The sequence below is a fragment of the Ictalurus furcatus genome, chromosome 4 (genome assembly GCF_023375685.1).
Source record: "Ictalurus furcatus strain D&B chromosome 4, Billie_1.0, whole genome shotgun sequence".
Classification (NCBI taxonomy): domain Eukaryota; kingdom Metazoa; phylum Chordata; class Actinopteri; order Siluriformes; family Ictaluridae; genus Ictalurus; species Ictalurus furcatus.
In genome coordinates, this window is record NC_071258.1 from 17,948,635 (window position 1) to 17,969,659 (window position 21,025).

General features: G+C 38.9%; 1 protein-coding gene across 1 annotated transcript in view; it reads left to right on the top strand.

The window, feature by feature from the left end:
- Positions 1-21,025, top strand: part of alpk3a (alpha-kinase 3a) — a 99,802-nt gene that overhangs the window by 34,002 nt on the left and 44,775 nt on the right. The window contains exon 6 of the mRNA XM_053623889.1: positions 18,491-20,873. Coding sequence (XP_053479864.1) covers positions 18,491-20,873 — 2,383 coding nt within the window. The remainder of the gene's footprint in view (positions 1-18,490; positions 20,874-21,025) is intronic.

Here is a 21,025-nt window from a genome sequence, read left to right on the forward strand (position 1 = left end):
TGCTCTAGTCTACTTGCCTGATTGTTTGACCTTTGCCTGTCCTCGTTTTTGAGTTTTGCCTTGCCCTTTGGGCTGTTATTTCTCATTAAAGTTGCAATACCTGCATTTGTTTCTGTCTTAGCCTCCATTACATGACACACACATTATATATATATATATATATATATATATATATATATATATATATATATATATATATATATGAAGCTACCATTGCAATGTTTTCTGTATTGAAATCAACTAGCTATTCACTGTTGGTGGTAATTTCTGTTTTCTTTCAAAGTATCTACCAGCAAAAAGATAGTGATTTACTTCATTGCAAAGTTTGGTAAGTATTATAGCCCTATTGTGCCCTGTAACACTGTTTACAGTTGGTTGGGTTTGGTACAGGACTGCTAAGTATGTTCGTGTACTGTTGTGGTCCAGTGTCTGTTGCGGGGTTAATTTTACTCTTCTTTTCACAGTTAGTGGGGTTTGATGTAGGCCTGCTAGGTACGTTCGCTTACTGATACAGGCCAATTTGTTTGTTTGTTTGTTTCATTTTTTTTACCTTTTACAGCTGTTTGCAGTTGGTGGACTTGTTTTTGGGGGACATCATGGCTTCTCCATGTTGCCGGTTTTGCCAATCAGCAGTGGATCCCTGTGATGGACATCAAGAATGCCCCTTATGCCTGGGGATTACTCACTTAAAGGAGGATGTGGATAATCCCTGCAGTGCAGCTTGTGACCTGCCTATGGAGGAGCGACTATGCTGCATTACCAGCGTTTACAGCTCTGTGCCTGAGTAGGTGTTTTTTCCACCTGATTTTTTTTTTCTCTGCAGATGACTACAACTGGGAGCTGTAACTCTATTAGCTGGAAACCACAATTGGACCACAGCATGAAGCCTTTCCCAGTTCAAGTTCAAATTTGATAACAATACCAAAGAAAAATGTAGCTACAAGCAGCAATGCTGGGAAGCACCATGAGCAGCACAAGAAGCTTTGTGACATGTTTTTGGTTAGAGTCCGATGAACAGTGCATGAGGAGTTAGAAAAAGTCATTTCAATCATATGTATATATATATATATATATATATATATATATATATATATATATATATATATAAGAACAGCTACTTCTTAGAAAATTTGTCCAGTATGTGGTGCTGTTCTGGAACTGCTCAGGTAGCATCTGAGCATGATGGTTTTCATGCAGGAAAGCATTTAAGTGTTATAAGCCAAAAAAAGTTTTTGCTATCTCCTTATCAGTAGATGGCAGTGTACCAAAACTCTGCAGGTTACCTCAGGGCCTAATGATGATGATTACATGTACCAAGTTTTGTCACAATCCCTCAAAGCATTGCGGAGATACAGCCTCGAGTTAAATTTTGTGCATTCTTCAAATTCGTTGAAAACACATTCAAAAACAGTATGGTACAGAACAGAACAGATATCCACTTCCTCTTGTACCCACACCACTAGAACAACTCCGAGGGGCACGTATCTTCACCAAACTTGATCTTTGAAGCACCCATAACCTCATTGGTATCCATGAAGGGGATGAATGGAAAACTGCCTTCCTCACCACTAGGAATACCAGGTTATGCCATACAGCCTTGCTAATGTACCTGCGGTCTTCCAGGCATTCATCAGTGAAATCTTCTGAGACTTCTTGAACCAGTTTTTCACTGCATACATTGATGACATCCTCATCTGTTCCCAAACCAAGCAAGAACACTTCCGACATGTCAAAACAGTCCTAACCCAGCTCCACCAGACCCAACTCTATGTCAAAGTGGAAAAATGTGAGTTCCATGCATCCAGCACTATGTTCTTAGGCTACATCATCAGCCACTGTATCATCCTGTAGTTGTTCTGGGGCTCAGTCCAGCTTAGGGGGCCAGTCTGGGCAAGGATCATGGGGATCTCCTGCCAATTCAATGTACTTATTCATGTCATTGTCCATAGTTGTCCCTTCCACAAGAGACATTTGTTTGACAGTGGCTTTAATCACAAAGGACCTTAAGATGGGCACAACACAACAAAACAATAGTCCTCCAACAATTATTACCAAAACCGGCATTATTCCCATTTTTGACAACCAAGCTCCCCATTTTCCAAATATAGACTCAAACCAGTCCCAAGAATGCATGTCTCTCCCCGCATTTTCAGTAACTTCATACCGTAGCCTTTTCAGTTTGTTAGGAATAAATGTGCAGCACTGATCCCCAAACATTACACAGATGTTTTCTGCTAGTAACCAGTCTAAGGTTTGTCAGTTTTGCCATGCCATTTTACTTATAGCATTTAACTGTTCTGCTAAAGCTGACAAGGCATCATCTGTGTAATTATTAAACATTTGCTGATTATAGTAAATATAATTAATCCATTCTATGTTTTTGCTGGGAATTATACAGACTAGTATAGACTCAAGGCCTAACTTTACTTCATCCCTAGACTTGAACTCATTGGGTATACCCCTTGCTTGCCCTATGGAATCTATGTACACTTGAGGATCTGGGGTGTAGGCCCTTTTCACTCTGTGATTTCCCTTTGCAGTTTCAGCAGGTTGTTCAGGATCCCAATTCATCATAATGATCTCTTGAATCATTCACACCCTAACACATATTTCTGTTCACCCTTTAGGTAATGTGGCCCTTAAATGCTTGCCTCCACAAAGCCACCAGAAATCTGCTACTGCTGCACTCTGCTCTTCATATGGGTGTATTGTAGGGAATGCCAATTTTTGTGGCATTATTACCATCATATTCTCTGGTACTGTAGCTGTTGCCTGATATACAGCTTGTTTTATCACATCTATCTGCCCAAAACAGTCATTACCTAGTAGCCATGTCAAATCATGTTTACCTTTAAAACATTTGTACTCAAGTGTGTAATATATTTCATACACTGAAGGAGTCTCTCTTTTCTTACTTGCTATTCGCACATCTAAGTGTTGTCACCAGCCTCCCCATACTGATGAATTAGTATTTATGAAACTCTGAATGCCCTAAGAGGGATAGACATTCAGCAGGACAGTAAAGCCTTTCAGAACTGTTCATTTGACAAAACTGCTGATTAAATTCAGCACATTGTCTGTAATCATACAGGTTGAGTACTACTACAATCCTTTTTAAGGGTTATGGTGTAGATAACAAACAATTATTGAGTCTTGACTTCCTTGCTGTTTATATTGCCCTCTTATACGAACCATTGACCTGTGTTGTTTTTAATAATTTCTCTTTCTTTTTACTTTGTGGAATAGAAGCTGATATTACCATAGTGGGAATGGTTTCTGTTTCGTTTGTGTTATTAGTGCTGAGTAATCTTATTATAATCTGTATGTCAATATAGGAATTAGTCATGGCTTGGGGGCCACTTGATGGCTGAGAAATCAATTGTAGAAAACCCTGCTGTAAGCTGATCAATATCAAACTCAGCACTAGGATCAGGCTCACGCTCCTGTTCAGTAGGGGCTGCCAATGGTTCTCCTTCCCCCTCTGCAGGCATAGCAGATACAAAAACAGGTACAACAACTGGATCAGTGTCTCTCTCAGGTTCTGCTGGGGCAGGTCCTGGTTCATCCCCTCCTCCTTCATGGCTTGGGCCTGCTTCTGGTTCTCTTTCTCCTTCATCTACACCTTCCCCTGCCTATTCCTGACTTTGCTCTGAAGTATCAACTGCCAGACCTTCCTCTTCTTCAGCAACCTGATCTTCTCATCTCCTAGGTCTTAGTCTAGGTACTCTGGTACAATGGTTCAAATGATACCAAGCAGTCCTAGCTTCCACTTGTACTGCTCTTGGGGTTCCTGCTACCACTTTTTATGGGCCTTTTCATCTGTGTTTGTTCTACTTCTCTACCTTCTCCTCTACCACCAGAACATCCTCCGGCGTCCGAGATACATCAGTAAAAGATACATCTGTAAATAATACAGTAATTGGAAGGCTCTTCCATAACTGTGGGGCTTTGTAAGAGAAAGCTCTTCCCCCTACTGTAGCCTTCACTATTTGAAGTATGAAAAAACAGCCTGCACCTTTTGATCGAAGTAGGTGTGGTGGATTGTAAAAGACCAAAAGTTTGCTCAGGTACTGTTGCACAAGACCATTTAGTGCATTATAGCTTAATAGTAGTATTTTATAATGAATGCAAAATTTTACTGGGTGCCAATGCAGTGTGGATAAGATAGTGGTGATGTGGTCATTTCTTCTGATTCTAGTAAGGACACTAGTAGCTACATTCTGTTGCTTGTTTATGCACCTACTGGAACATCCAGAGAGTAAGGCATTACAATAATCCAACCAAAAGCATGAACAAATTTTTCTGCATAGTGTAGTGACATTATATTTCTTATCGTATCAATATTTCTGAGATGAAAGAAGGCTATCCAAGTAATATTATCTACATGAGCATCAAATTAAAGACTGTAGTCAATAATCACACCAAGGTCTTTTATGGTTGCACATGAAACAGAAAGGCCATCCAGACTTACTCTGTAATCAGAAAGCTTACTTCTAGCTGCATGTGGTCCTAGTAGAAGTACGTCTGTCATAATTAAGTAAAAGGTAGTTAATAAGCATCCAGTGTCTAATGTCCTTTACACATTCCTCAACTTTATTAAGTTGGTGTCTATCATCTGGCTTTGCTGAAATATACAACTGTGTATCATCAGCATAACAGTGGAAGCTAATTACATGTTCACGAATAATTTAACCCAGAGGTATCATGTGTAAAGAAAAAAGCAGTGGGCCTAAAACAGAACCTTACTACACCTCAGAATAAAGTCATCATTTACATATATGAACTGATAAAGATCCGGCAAACAAGACCTAAGCCAGGAGAGGGCCGTTCCCTTAATGCCAACAACACCAACATTTTCTAGTCTACCAAGGAGAATTGTATGATCATTGGTATCAAAAGCTGCACTAAGGTCAAGCAACACAAGCAAGGAGACCCAACCCTGATCAGAGGCGAGTAGTATTTACCACTTTAACCAGCGCTGTCTCTGTGCTACAGATGTGCCCATTGAAAATGCATATCAAAAGTAAAGCCATCCTGCGATTTCATGCGGTATCACACACATGATGAGGGTACAGGAAAGACAAGACCAGTAGGGGCAGTCATGTTTCATTTGAACAAACATGGCTTGCTAGTAGATACAGTAGTTCTGCCAGGACATATACTGTATACAGCATATATCTTTTACCAACCAAACAGTGCTGTGTCTTGTACTGAACCCCATGATCTGCTTGTACTTGTCCTGCGTGCGTATCCATGATCCTCTCTCAGAACCGTTTTGCAAAAAGCAGAACAGGACATTAAACGTTGTCAAACCTGAAAAAAATGTAATGTGTGGTTGGTTAGATTTAAGAAAAAATATTATGTATTTTTTACATAAAAATATTAAGTTTCTCATCAAAACTTATGATAAACCTAATTTAAACAAGTTTTTAATTACAAGATCGAATTATATAAAATGAGCGTGATCGAGTCACGTAGAAAGTTACAATAACTATAGCGTTTAAATTAACATGGCTCAACTGTGTGAGCTGGAATAGCGCAGTGGTAATGTGTTGGGTGTAGTATGCCAGCAACTCAGCCTCAGCTCAGTTGCGTGTTCATTTAAAGAGCATTTTAAATTTCATTTTCTTTTTCACTGTAGAAAGTTCCTCCAAGTAGCATTGAATAAATTCCATCTTCTCCTTTCTTGCCAATGGAAACATCATTTGTTCTTTTCTTAGTTTCAAATAGTTTTAAATAGTAAAACTATTTAAAAATGGTTTAGTGATATTTTCAATGCCATGAATAAAATTAAACTTCACCTGAGCTGAGGATTGAATCCCTGGTGCTGGCGTTTTGCAATAGCCACATTAGCACTGCGCTATTCTACCACACACATTTTACCCATGTTAATTTAAATACTATAGTTATAATACCAGAACTGTGTGACTCGATCAACATTAAACCAAATATTCAAACATTTTATGTATTCATTTAAACATGTGACAACATTTATTAAATGTGTTTTACGGAAAGTGAATATTCACAGTGTGATCTACATATCCTGAATATCACATATAGTGAGAGGTGGGTAGTAACATGCTGCATTTACTTCATTACATTTACTTGAGTAACTTTTGAAAAAAATGACTTTTGATGGTATGTTTAACTGGCCGTTGTTGTTTAACTGAGCATTGTTGTTGTGACTGGGGTCTTTCTGTAGGTCTAGTGGTTCTTCATCAGTCGGGGTGTGTGTTGGCTTGATCTGTTTCTCCTGGGGGTGGTGTTTGGATTCCGGTTCAGGGCAACATCTTTTAACATCTTGGCAAGGACAGGAACAGTTGCTTTAGGTATGTGAGGTCCTGTATGGGGTGATGTGGTTCACGTGAGGTTTGCGTGCACAGGCTCAGTAGAGGTTTGCATTTACCTGTTGGATTATGTCTGGGTGGAAGTCTTTCCACTGTAGCAGTGTTGAGATGGGGATTTTGGCATTCAGGAAGGTGGGTGTGGCCACCGCCATGTCCAGGGACACACACACAAACATGCAAACAGAAAGAAGAGGGAGAGAAAACACCGGAACACTGGAAACATGGTGAAGGGAAACATGGGGAAATACACGAGTGCTCCGACCAGCACTATGACACCTGCAGGGATTGGTGTTGAGACCACTCTTCTATATCATCTACCTGTTACCCCTTAGATATATTCTCAACCATTATGGAGTGCATTTTCACAGTTATGCAGATGACACTCAGCTTTATATGTCCACTAAACCAAAAACCTCCCTGTTCTCACTACCTGTCTTCAGGACATCAAAACTTGGCTGGCTAATCATTTCTTAAAACTCAATGACAACAAATAAATAAAAGTGAAGTTCTTCTGGTTGGCTCTAAGTCCACACTCTCCAAAACTCCCCCTATCACTATTACCATTGACGACAGCACAGTTAACATTTCCTCTCAAATAAAAAGCATTGGTGTCATATTTGACAATTTACTCTCTTTTCATTTTCACATCAATAATATCTCATATATTGCCTTCTTCCGCCTTCGCAATATTGCAATATAATAAAAAGTTTTCATAATGGAAAATGACGTCATCGTCGCAACCAAATAATCTTGAGCTATTTGCCCTTATGGTTCAAATGTTATTATCATAAACATGAGTGCAAATTTGGACAGTTGGTGGCGCTAGATGGTTTGAGTTAGAAACTCCAAATTTGCAGTAGTAACAGATCAGGATGTCCTATATCTGGGTTCCAAGTGTAATAACTTTCCTGCAAGCAGTTCTATGGGCTGCCATAGACTCAAAAGTGGAAGAATAAGAAGAAGCAGAGAAAACTAATGGACACAATAGGTGCCTATGCACCTTTGGTGCTTGGACCCTAATAATAGGAACACTAATGAAAATAATAGGGGCCATCACCCATTCTGGGCTTGTCCCCTAATAAATATAGCTGCAAGGAGCAATTAAGGGGCCAAGCACTAAAGAGGCAAAATGAGGCGCTAAACAAGCATGGCAGGGAGCATCAAATCCAACTGTAAAAAAGAGCAATTTTAGACATTTGTATATGATTTTAGGCAAAATGGTTGAAAAGTCATAAATACAATCCATTGTTATATGATTTAATTGCTTATCATGTTTGACCAATAGCCAATAAATGTGGTGTGGTCAGGGTGGGGTGTCAATGCCACACACAAAGTTTGGTGTGATGCCAAAGGATTGCAGAGATACAGCCTCAGATTCAGTTTGGCATCATGCCATTATTTTGTTGATGCGTAAAATGAGAATGGTTTGGTCTATTAAAAAGCTTTTGATAACTTTTTGCTTGCATGGGCTGAAGATGATCTGAATCTAATTTGGTGAAAATCAGATGAACTGCCTAGGAGGAGTTCAAAAAAGTAGTTTTTTTTGGAAAATTCAAAATGGTGGAAAAATTTTTTTTAACAGAAAATGATGTCATAGGGTGCAGTTCAATTGTCTTGAGCAAAAGAATAAAAAAAAGAATCTTCTTTCTAGCACGTACGGTTCAAAAGGTATTAGCATAAACATGAGTGCAATTTTGAGCTGTTGGTGGCGCTGGTTAATGTTGATGCTGTGTGCATCAATTAAGGGGCCAAGCACAAAAGAGGCTAAATCTTGTGATTTTTGGCCAAACTGTTCAGAAGTTATAAGCAAAATAAGCCATTTTTCATATCTCATGACCACTAGGTGGTACTGTGTCGAAACAGTGCATGTACCCTCAGATCATGCTTGTGATGACAGCTACCAAGTTTCGTCTCAATAGGCTAAAGCATTGTGGAGATATAGCCTCACATACAATTTGATGTGCTGTTTGTTGAATTCATGCATGTTATTCAAGAATGGGTTGACCAATCAACTTGAATTCCATAACTTTTTGTCTGTATGGTGTGAAAATGATCTAATTTGATGTTCGTGAAAATCGGATGAACCGCCTATGAGTTCAAAAAAGTAGGTTTTTTGGAAAATTCTAAATGGCAGAATAATGGAGGAAAATTTTCATAATGGAAAATGACATCTGTGAAATACCTCTGATTTTAGATGGCGTCATTCGAATTTCTATAAGAACGGCAGGTAAAAGATCAGGTCAGGCAGTACTCCTTCGCCAAAATCCTGACGACAGTTTTAGCATTTTCCCTCGCGCATAGAAAAGCCTCAACCCATTTAGAGAACAACAACATTCTATGCGGCATATGGGTAAAATCTACCTGCAGACATTCAAAAGGCATCAAATGGCCTCTGCTTTACAGCAGAACTAGCAGTGTTGTTTTGAAGACATATTAAGCACCATGAGAGATGTGTCTTTATTTGAGGACGTAAGTCACGTTTACTAAATTTGGAGGTCATATCAGACAACACTCCTGATAGAGAACTATGTGAGACGCCGTCTGTTTTGACGATTGTGAGAGCTGTTGGTTTAGCACAGGAAGAGATTAGACTGTCGACTAGTGTGGAATTTGAGATTGGCAGGCTTAGAACACGATCCGTCTACAAAAGCATACTTACTGTTAAACAAAGGAGTATCAGACAGATCAGATCGAATGCTACATGAAGAAACAATTTCTTTTAAACAATCATGATTTTCAGGTAAAGGAATGGTGTCATCCTGTGAATTTAACAGACAAATTTAATGGTCAAATTTGCGGTAGCACAGAGAATAGTTTCATAACCACTTCTGCGCTGAGCCTTCATGTGTTGTGTTTCAGTGCTGGATAATACCTGAAGGGCCATGTGAAACACCAAAGGGTGACAGAAACCAATCATTCTGCATCTATTACCTACAGAGCAGCACTCCCAGCCACTGCCCAGCCACTGCCTGCAGACAGCCGGGTAATCCAGCATGTTCCTGTGCTGTAGAGTGTTCATGAGTGGGCAGATGGTAAAGGTTTCGTGTAGTCGGGCAGACCCAGGGCTGGAGAGGAAAAGCAGTTTTTAAATGTTTAAATGCAGAAACAGTCTCAGGTGTGTGTGTCACTGGAGTATGTGTCCCAGGAGTCAAAAGTGGATCGAATGTTCTACAATGGCCCTGAGCTGTTTTATAGCGGGCAGCTGAGAAGTCATAAACAGCAGACATCCGGCCGTCCGACAGCCTTCTCTGTCCTTTTGATAAGAGAAAACCCAAACATTTGACTTCTGTCTTACATAGGTGCAATGTTGTATGTGAAACCTTGAATACATTGTGAGCCAGATGTTCTAGCAGTCTCACGGTTGCAGTTCAGCAGCTTCTGACTCAGCAGTGATAAGGAGATCGTCCCGTATTGCAGATCTTGTCTGAGTCTCACCACACGAGAAAACACGGGGTCAACGTAGCCCTTTGACAGGCGTGTCCAGGTCAGCTGGCATCCCCTTGCGTAAATGCAAACAGTGGCTGAACACTGAAACAACAGAGCACAATCTACCATGCTAAACCACGCATGGTGTGAAGCTATTAATGTAATGCAATAATGGAAGGCACATTAGAACAATAGGAGAAATACAACATTGAAACACAACTTCCACCTGAGGTCTTGTGTTGAACAGGCTTAGGCCTTAACAGGCGTGTTATACTGACTTACACAGGGCTTCAAAACACCTTGCTGTAACAGAGAATTAACAATAATAATCAATATCAAGGGCTTTCGATTCAGACAAGGGATATTGTTTTACATATACAGGATGAGAATGTTTTGACTTAGCTGATAGGACATTGCATGTCCTTGTGGTCTGCTCAGAGAGTTAGACAGAGTCTGTAACCTTGGATCTGATCTTGAATAAGACACATTCTGACACATTGAACAGCTGATTTAGGAGATGTACTGCGTTTCCACAATCAGAGGTTTAGAAATTTAGAGCCCGAAAATGCAAAATTAAAAGGACACTCCACATTTATGCGTGAAAATTAATTAATGATCCAAATGTTATAATAATTTGTACTCATATTCAGAACAGTCCCTGAATATTATATACAATGGCAATAATAAGAAAGTCTTTCATTTACGTTAAAATGACGTATCAGCGTTAAAATGACATATCAACACGCCGTTCTATCTGCGAGAGCAGTAGCAGGGCCCTCTCTCGCGCGTTCTCCCCCTCTCTCACGCGCTCTGTGTTTAGATTAACATCATTATGGAATTCAAAACACTTTCATTTAGTTTCCAAACAGGGAAACACACGGAATTCAAATTAAAATTAAAAGAGCTACGTTTAAGTTTGATTGGCACACTGGGTCACAAGAGCTCTGTGGCTCTCTATTGATTGTGATAATAAGAAGGAGGTGGAGGTGGAAATGTATCTGATTGATGGTTTGATTGGGACCTCGCCCCCCCTGCAGCAGCGGGGACGGGAGATGGGCCATACATATGAGGAGTGGGCTGATATTGACCAGGCTGATAATATGGGACAGATTGTGCAGGAAAATACTGCAGGCCATCTCTTACCATAGAACCACGACCACGGCCACCTTGACCTCTCTTTTGCTGCTGATCTCGTTTTTTTAGCGTAACAGTTACAAGCCCAGTGGCCAGGTTTCTTACAACAATGACATGATGTGCCTAAACAATAATCCGGACCAGGCAATGGGAGATGAGCATGACAGGACAGCGCTTGCGCTGGGTGTGTGGGCGGTTTAGCATGAGTGGGTGTTTGCTTCGAAATTGGAGCAGCAGCGGGGCTGGAATTTAGGCTTGGAACTTTAGTTGTACATGGTGGTGCCCGAGGTGTCTTATCATTCACATGAAATGTTTTATAGTTTGTCTTTTAAATTATAATGTTTATTCCATAAAGGGGAGTAGGCGAAGCCATCCCAAATAACATTTCGCCATATACTCATAATCCCAATCTGGATCACCTTCCCCGTCATAAATCGTTCGTTTGATCTGAGCAAATACACGCGGCTCAAAGTAGCCACGGAGTGAAATAATTTGAAGCTGCGGTGCGCATGCAACTGATCAGCCATGTAAACAATCTAAATATGGAACCGTATAGAATCCCCCTAACACGGTCTCAATCCAGTCTCTTGGTGTCATGCCAGGAGACGGAAGAGCCGGGCTGGACGGAGACCCTCCTATAACTTGGAACACAACACGCACAATAACACAATAATACTAAACAAACAATACTACGACACAAATATAACACTCTCTTAGGCAAACCACACAGACAGTTTTGCAAATTATTCTACAAATATAAAATACAATTATTAGATTAGGTGGGCATAACGTTACAGAGGATCATAGACCAGAGTACAGATTATCGGCGACAGATAATCACTCACTTCTCTAGTTATAATTATGGGTATGAAATTACACCGCATCAGGGAGGAAAGAAAAAACACTCACCTGGCCCGGAGTAATCCCACATCTGACACCAAATTGTTAGATTTCCATGTATCCCAGGAATCTCAGATTATACCTGTCAGATCTTCCATCATGCCTTCCAGCCTGTTCTACAATTACTTCTATTAACATTTAGTTCTTTCTATGAGCTAGAAAGTGTGATTTGCCTCAGAGCATTTCAGATCGATCTGGGGAGCCTAAGTGAACACACATGGACACATGCATGCTCAAATAGACATCCGAGTTTATTCATGCAAACCAAGAGTATTTATACACATTGAAAACAAGCAGTGCGTGGATGATTTCTACTGGTCCAGGTGTCAGACAGATTTAAACAAAACACACAGTACATAGTCATAATACAAAATAAGTCCTGCGTCATGTTGACACGGAAATATATAATAATATAATCAAGGATAGCAGTTGATCAGCTTATTTAAAGAGGTAATTAAATGAATACATTAATCATAGGTAATTGATAGCAGTTCATAATATAAGAGATAATTTCCTTTCAACATCATAGGGTGCACTTGAATTATCTTGAGTCAAGGAATCCGAGGAAAAGGAATCTTGTTTCTCGACCTTACAGTTCAATAGTTATTAGTAAGATTCTTTTTCCTCTGATTCCTCTGATCCCTCTGATTTCTTGGCTCAAGACAATTCAATTGCATCCTATGGCATCATTTTCCATTATGAAACTGTTTCCGCCATTTTGATTTATTAGCACCGAATTTCATAAGTTTTTCCGCAAGCATTTCTATGGGCTGCCGTAGACCCGAGTAGAGGAAGAAGTAGCATTATAGATGCAAGCAACAATTAATGGTCCAAGCTCATTAGCTAAACAATCATGGCAGGGAGCAGTTGTGTCTATCAAAAAGTTTTGAATAAGTTTTTGCCAGCATGGTCTTAAGATGATCTGATTCAATTTTGGTGAAAATCGGACGAACCGCCTAGGAGGAGTTCCAAAAAAAGTAGGTTTTTCAGAAAATTCAAAATGGTGGAAAAATTTTCATGACGGAAAATAATGTCAATCAAATTGTTGATTGAAAAGAAGAAGAAGAATAAAGAACACTAACAAAAACAAAAGGTGCCTATGCACCTTCAATGCTTGGCCCATAATAATAATAATGATAAGAAGAAGAAGAAGAAGGTGCCTACATGCCTGTGGTGTTTGGGCCTTTATAACAATAAGAATCAGAATGAAAACAATAGCTGTTTACACACCTGCATTGCTTGGCCTATAAATATAGCTGCAAGCAGCAATTATGGGGCCAAGCACTACAGAAGCAAAGTAATTAGATAAGCAAGCATGATTTTAGCATGGTCATGATTTTATAACAAACCATTCAGAAGTTATATGCAATTTGCCATTCTGTTATGAAAGAACAGTTTTGAATATCAAAATTCCTTTGATAACTTTTGTTCAGACAGTTAGATGGAAGCCTTTTTAGCATGTTCTTGTTAATTTTGACCAGTAGGTGGCACTGTCACAAAATTTGTCGTACAGCCTAAGGTCATGGTTCTGAAGCTACATACCAAGTTTTGTGTCAGTGCACAAAGTTCTTGCTGAGATACAGCCCCAATTCCTGCAGATGATGTGTGTCACATTTGGTGATGATTGGACAAAATTTGTAGGAGGAGTAGCAATTTTTAAACAAAATCCAAGATGGTCGATTGGAAGTACATTTGAATTTCAGATTTTGGTGTGCATTTACTTCAGCTTAATCCAGGTAATTGTAGGAAAAATTAACTGTGAATTTAGCACAAACTTTTAGTGATATAATGAAAAATACTGACGACACATATCAAGTTTCATGATGTATGTTCCACATCAATGCATTGCTGAGATATATCCTCACCTCCTGTTTTTTTTTTGTTTTTTTTTTTGCATTTGGTAGCTTGTTACAGGAGAACAGTTTTGAATATCAAAGCTCTTTTGATATTTTTTGTTCAGATAGGTCTCAAGATGATGTGAGGCAAATTTGGTGATGATTGGACAAAAATTTGGGGGGGGGGGGGGGGGGTTGCAAAAATGGCAGTCTGTTGTAAGCATTTTTAACAGGTAACTTTTGACCAGTGGGAGGCACTGTCACATTTGTTTGTTTCATAGCCTCAGGTAATCATCCTGAACACGCCTACCAAGTTTGTGTCAGTGCGTAAAGTTGATGCTGAGATACAGCCTCACTTCCTATTTGGCGGATTCACCATCAGATTTGTTAGCCCATTACGAGCAAACTGTTTGGACTATTAAAGGTTCTTTTGATCCATTTTGTGAGGCTTAATGTGAAGATGATATGTGATGAATGGACAAAATTTGTAGGACAAGTAGTGAATTTTTTTTCTCCACTTTTTTTCATACCTTATGAGCACTAGGTGGCACTGTTCTGAAATTGAGCAGGTACCCTCAAGTCATGATGGCTATGCAAGATACAAAGAGTGGTCTGAATATGCAAAAGCATTACGGAGATATAGCCTCACATGCATTTTGGTGTGCTCATATTCAAATTACTTGGCACATTGTTCGAGAACAGTTTGGTCTATCATAAAGCTTTTTCGATTTTTGGCAGCATGGCGTGAAGCTGATTTGATTTGATTTTCGTGAAAATTGGATGAATGGTCTTGGGGGAGGTCGAAAAAGTAGGTTTTCAAAGCATTTCAAAATGGCAGACTGGAAGTTCGGCGCACCATTAGACCATTAACATAATTCTCAGCATTACCAAGGAATCTTGTCTCATGAAAATAAGCAAAAGTAGTCAAAAGCTATTAGCATTTAAAAAAAATTACATTATAATTTGTTACTGAAACTTGAATACCATCAGGGCATGGTGTAATGACCCATTATTATTATTTTAGTAACACTTTTTGTAAGAGACTATTCTAGATTTCTGGTTCACTTTTCTTATTGAACTTTATTTTACTTGTCTTTAGAACTGAATTTTGTGGTTTAGGATAATGCAAAGTGATGCTTTATTTTTGATTAATGCCATGGTCTGTGAACACTTTTTTGAGGCAGGAGAATGAATACCTAATCTTCCACTTGTCTTTAACCCTAAGGAGTCAACGGAGGCACCTGTGGGATCACTTGGATTTTTTTCTAATAGCAACGAGTTAAAATACTCTGTCATTTATGGTCCTACAGAAAAGAGGAAGACTCCAAAAGACTTTATCATTCGAAACTGTAAAGGGTCTACATTTATTCGTGTCCACTCACAATAAAAACAAAATGTTGTGTTAAAATACAGAAAACAAACAGGATGCACTTTCCACAGCATCCATCTCTGTGAACTTCTATCTGGAGTGTGTCATAAAAATGAACCGAAACACAGTGTATAATTGTTGCACAGAGATGAGAAATATGGCTATAGTAACCTGGAAATGTCTAAATTTAAATGAACCAATTCAAATCAAGAACAAGTATTCTCTGATTATGTAATGTGCATGAAAATAACAATAGGTACAGGTTTTCTGTCTCAGCTCATTAGCGCTGATCTAGACACACCCACCCGCAGTGTATACTATTCATATGGTAATGATGTGGGTGAGCCATACAAACTTTGTTAAAACCCCCTACAATGCAATAAAAATGGCATCAAGCTTAATCATATTAATTGAATTTTCATCACTTTTGGATGACGGCATGCTACACACACGAGGAAGCGCTCCAGATGGTCCTGGACAGTGAGGAAGAGTTCACCTTTTCCTTTCAGAGATTGACTCTGATGATGAACGGTTGCATTTTGAAGAGCGACTTGATCCAGCAGAGAATATAATTTCTGATGAGTAAATCAATTATTTTTTACTTACATTAGTTAACATGTTATTTTTAGATATGTACATGTTTTAGCAGTTGGGCTATTTCCCAACTATATTGCCTGACTGAAATCAGTCAGTATTTCGAGTGAAATACTTTGTCCTGGATATAGGCAATTTTCATTACATCTAAATGTCATACAGAATGTACAAAAATATTTCAATTTTATGCTGTATAATATGGTAAATATATGATATATAATATGATAAATAAAAAAAAATATGAATGTTTAGACTACAGTACCATCCACTAATATTGGAACCCTTAAATATGAGCAAAGAAGGCTGTGAAAAATTGTCTTTATTGTTTAAGCTTTTGATCATTTGATAAACAAAACCCCACAAAATACTGTGTTATTAGTGATGTCAAACAATTGCAAACAAAACACAGGTTAATCAACAAAAATATCTTTGTTAAATATAGGTGTGCAGCAATTATTGGCATCCTTTTACTCAATTTAAGCCTTGCCAAGATAACAGCTCTGAGTCTGAGCCTGTTGAGGTTGGAGAATACATGGAAAGGTATCTGAGACCACTCCTCCATACAGAATCTCTACTTCAAAATTTCGAGGTCCACACTGCTGGACTCTCCTCTTCAGTTTACCCCACAGGTTTTCTATGGGTTTCAAGTCAAGGGACTGGGATGGCCATGTCAGGACCTTGATTTTGTGGTCAGTAAATCATTTTGTGGTGATTTTTATGTATGTTTTGGATCATTGTCCTGAAATTGATAACATTTCCAGTTGACTGGAACTTCTTAATTAATGCCCTGATGGTGGAAATTGGCATTTCCAATGCTTCTGCTATATTCTTATAGCCACTTACCATTTTGTGAATCTCAACAACCTTTTTCCACATATCACAGTTATATTCCTTGGTCTTACCCATTGTTATAAATGACTAAGGGAATTTGGCCTAAGTGTTACCTCATATTTATAGCCCTGTGAAACTGGAAGTCATAGTTGAAGAATTTCCTTTTCCTTGTAACCCAGATGTACTAAAAATGTAAAATATCAATGGTATTGTACTTCAAATATATTTTTCTCATATGAATTCATAGGGGTGCCAATAATTGTTGCACATCTATAATTTTGTTTGGATAAACCTGTGTTGTGTTTGCAATTATTTGATACCCATGAGAGCAGAGTATTTTTGTGAATTTTTTTTTTTTAAACAAATGCTCAAAAGGGAAGTGGTAGCTCAGTGGTTAAGATGTTGGACTTTTGTTTGGAAGGTTGTGAGTTCAAATCCCAGTACTGTATGCTCTGTAAGCAGTAAGCTGCTACTATTGGGTCCTTGAGCAAGGCCCTTAACCCTCAATTGCTCAGTTGTATGAATGAGATAAATGTATGTCGCTCTGGATAAGGGCATCTTTCAAATGCTGTAAATGCAAAAGGTTAAACAGTAAAGACAACTTTTCACAGCCTTCTTTACTCATACAGTATTTACCAAGGGTGCCAATATTAGTGGAGGGCACTGTATATTTAATTGGCCTAGTTTTAGCTAGCTTATGACCAGTGTTTACTGTAAAATACTGCCTCATCAATGGAGCAAACCGCTCCATTTCCAATTTTTTTTCTCCAGAATGTGGCTGCATCACTCTTGCCTTTACATACACCTCGCACTGGGAGGGCACGCAAGTGCACCACAAAACTTATGTTTTTTTAAATGATTAATTTCAGTTTTTTTTTATGAGTGGGCAATATTTGTATTAGTCATTGTGCAGGTTACATATATGTTCAAATCTGTGTGCTCAAAATGACCCTCATGTTTTATTAATTTTTTTAAAATAAATTGCCCACTATTTTGTAAATAACAAACAAAAACATCTTTTTTTCATTTAGTCTCCTCAAATTCTTTCTTTTAGTTTCCACAGTGGCATTCCACCTTGATAGACCCATTAGAGGGTGGGTCATTATCTCCCCATTTCTGATAGACATCAATATTCATGACCATTGACACTCCCTCACATACATCCTTTCTAAAACAAAAAGTGTCACAAAAAAGTTAAATTATTGCATTGTTTTATGTGAATGAATGAACAGGATGGTTTTCACAGCATGTTGTAACAAAGACTGTGGTCTAAATAATCCAGTACTCAAAAGTCTTGTGAAAATCCCATGTCCATAATTTTTTTTTTTTTGATTTTCTCAAAAATATGTACAAATAGATGTACATTTTCTCAAACATGTACATGTTACTCACATATTATTGTAGTGCAATTTGTGCTGAATATAGTATAATGAGACTTTTGCTATTAATATGCTTTAAGTAACTGAAATAATAACAAATGTCATGACATGTCAAAACATATTCAAAAAAAACAATCCAAAAATCTCTGAGACTCCACACTGTGTTAATCACCAACTTTTCCTTTTTTGAACAAACCATACCACCACTTTCCTAATCAGATCAGAAAGTCTGTAATATTCAGTCCTTTCTGAGCAAATGTGTCTAGCGCTGTAATCTCTGATCCATTGAAAATGATTTACATAAATGCATATAATTACATAAATGTTTGAACTGCAACAGAGCATCTGCTATAGAAGTCTCAGTGGTTGAAATGTAGAGTCACTGAATTACGGCTAAATGTTTTCTACCAATCAGATCTGCTACAGTACTTTTTCAAGTACTCAGTTCGTTCAATTGAGGGATCCACATCTGGATCGCAGTCCCCCAATTGGTCTAAGTAGAAGAAAAAAGAAAAAAGAATCTGAAACTTTCAGATCAATTATGATCCACAATACAATTTTGATTTAGATTTGGATTACATTTATCGCCAAAATCCATATGTTTGACAAACCTGGTTTAGGATGCATGTAAGTGTTTGCAGTTTGCTATTACCAACTGTGTCTTTATGCCTCAAGGCTTCAGATGACCATGCAGAGCCCAACAATGATGAGCACATGGTTCAGGTGTGTCATGAGACTGCTGGGCAGGAATGCACTGTTCCCACTGATCAAAGAATGCAAGATGTTGGAGAAATGCAAGCTGTGAAGGAACAAGATGATACAGAAGACTTGTCAACAGCTACAGTGATGTCAACAGCCTCCATGCCACAGCCAAACAGGGCAGAAATGGAAAACTGCAAGAGCTGTCCAGAAGGTCAAATTTCAACACCAGTCAGCCAAGCAACTCTCCTGGTACCCAGTCAGTGTGTGCACAAGGATGGTATTAGGGTGGACAAGAGAGTAGCAGAATGTAACCCCAACAAAGAAAGTGAAGATAAGATGGATGTGGCAATAGCAGATTCAACAGATTCCACAAAGAATTCTGAGACAGACACTGTTGATGAGACAGAAAGATTAACCCCAGTACTTGACATGAGTCATGGGGAATCTTATATAATGGAGAGTAACATTACACAAAATAGAAATTCTTCTGTGGTTCTTAATAATTTTGTAGAAAATGTGCAAGGATTTGCAGCAGGCTCTGTTAGACATTATACTAGTAAGGTGGAAACTGTAAGTAGCATTGGAAATAAGGAGAATAACATTGAAACAAAGAAGGTTGATAGTATTGGAAAAATGAAGGAGAAGCAAGATGAATGTAAAGAGAAAAAGATAGGTAATGAAGCTGAGCAGAGAGGTCATACCAAAGGAGAAAGCACAAATTTTATCTCAGAGCAAAGTACTGGAATTTCTAAACATAAAAAGCAACCAGAAAGTGAAGGACTAGAGACTCATTTAAATTTAAGGGTAGTAGAAAAAACAAAAATACATACAAAATTACAACCAGAAAAGGATACGATTGAGTCTAGGGACCAATCTATTGTCTCTCCAATTATAATTCTTCCTGACACACGGGAAACAGTAATAAAAAATGTAGCAAAGATGAGAGCTATGCCATTTACCCCAGAAATCAAGGTTACAGTCCAAGAAAAAGTCAAACATGAAGAGCCTTTCAGTGTCCCTAGAATAGATGTTCTATTATCAGAACCTGAGAGAGTTATCCATCCACTGGTTCATGAGGTTGCACTTATGCAGAGAGGTAATGAGCCTTCTTCTGAGAAGCCAATGGGCATTGGTCCAAACAAAAATACCAGAGATGACAGAGTGGTGATAATTGCAGATCCTGTAGATGTTACACCTCCTCAACATGAAAAGAATGTTAACTGCTTTCCATCAGACCAGAGATCCATAGAAGTTAAAACTGAAAATTTAGAGGCTCAAATGGGTGATAGAAAAGAACCATCCAGAGTCAGTAGTGGTTGGAGTCGAGGAAATGATAGCAAAACTATCCCTATAATCAGTATAGCGTGTGCGGATGATATTACATCATTCTCAGAACAGGAGAAAGAATATGGAAAACCTGTCTTTCATGATACAGTTCATACAGACAGTGCAGCTCAAACATTTGTCCCCACAACACAAGCAGAAAGCAGTGCAGAAAACAGTATAAAAAGGGAGGTAGTACCAGAGTCTTTGACTGTGATACTTAGAGAGGTGGTGGGTCATTTTGACAGTGGAGCCAGTCATAAAAGAAATCAAGTAGTAGAAAAAGCAGCATTGCAAAAAGACGGAACTGAGAGAAGGAACTTGGTGGAGACTCAACTGAGCTCTGATGTCTCCTCAGCATTATCACCAAAAGCACTACAAAATACCACTGCCTGTGACACTGAGGTCTGTTCAGACAAAGAATTAAAAGTGGAAACTGATGCTGACAGGTTCCAAAGGGATAAACCTGCTATGGAGAAACTTGGCCTAACAACCCCTGTTGGACCAACACTTCCCCCACTCAGTCCAGCCAGTTTGCATAGGCTTATGGCAAAGAATAACCCTAACTTGGAAAGTCAGGTTTCTACTGTAACCATATTAGGGGATGGAAGTGAAAAGAAAGGAGAAGATAGTGGAGGCAGCACACCCACATCCACTCTATCCTGTGAGAGCAGCCCCAAGATGAAACGGCGAGACAGCCTCACTCTTATCCCCTCTGCTACCCCAGAGGAGCTGGCATCTGGGGCGCGCAGAAAAATCTACCTTGCCAAAATGAAGTCTGAAGACGAAGGCTCAGATACCCAAAGCAAGAGAGACAGCCCATACATGTCACCCAGCCAGGCACGCAGGGCTGCTTTTTTGCAACTTCAAGGTGGGCAACAAGCACAGTACATGGAAAAACGTTCACCTTTGTTAGGTCGCCGTAAAACCATGGTGGAGGGCCACAAACCTAAGGAGGAGCCTTCAGAGGATACTAACATGCCAAACACAGAGAGAAAACCAGCAGAAAAAGACATGCTGGACCCCTACAAAGGTAACAAACTTTTCCACTTTATAACAGTGCAAAGACAACAATATTATTAAGTCAAAGACTACAACATTGTAAAAATAAAATAACTTTGCTGTACAATCAGAATTCAGTTTGCTACCAAGTTGCTACCTTGCCCTATTGCATTACCTTGCATA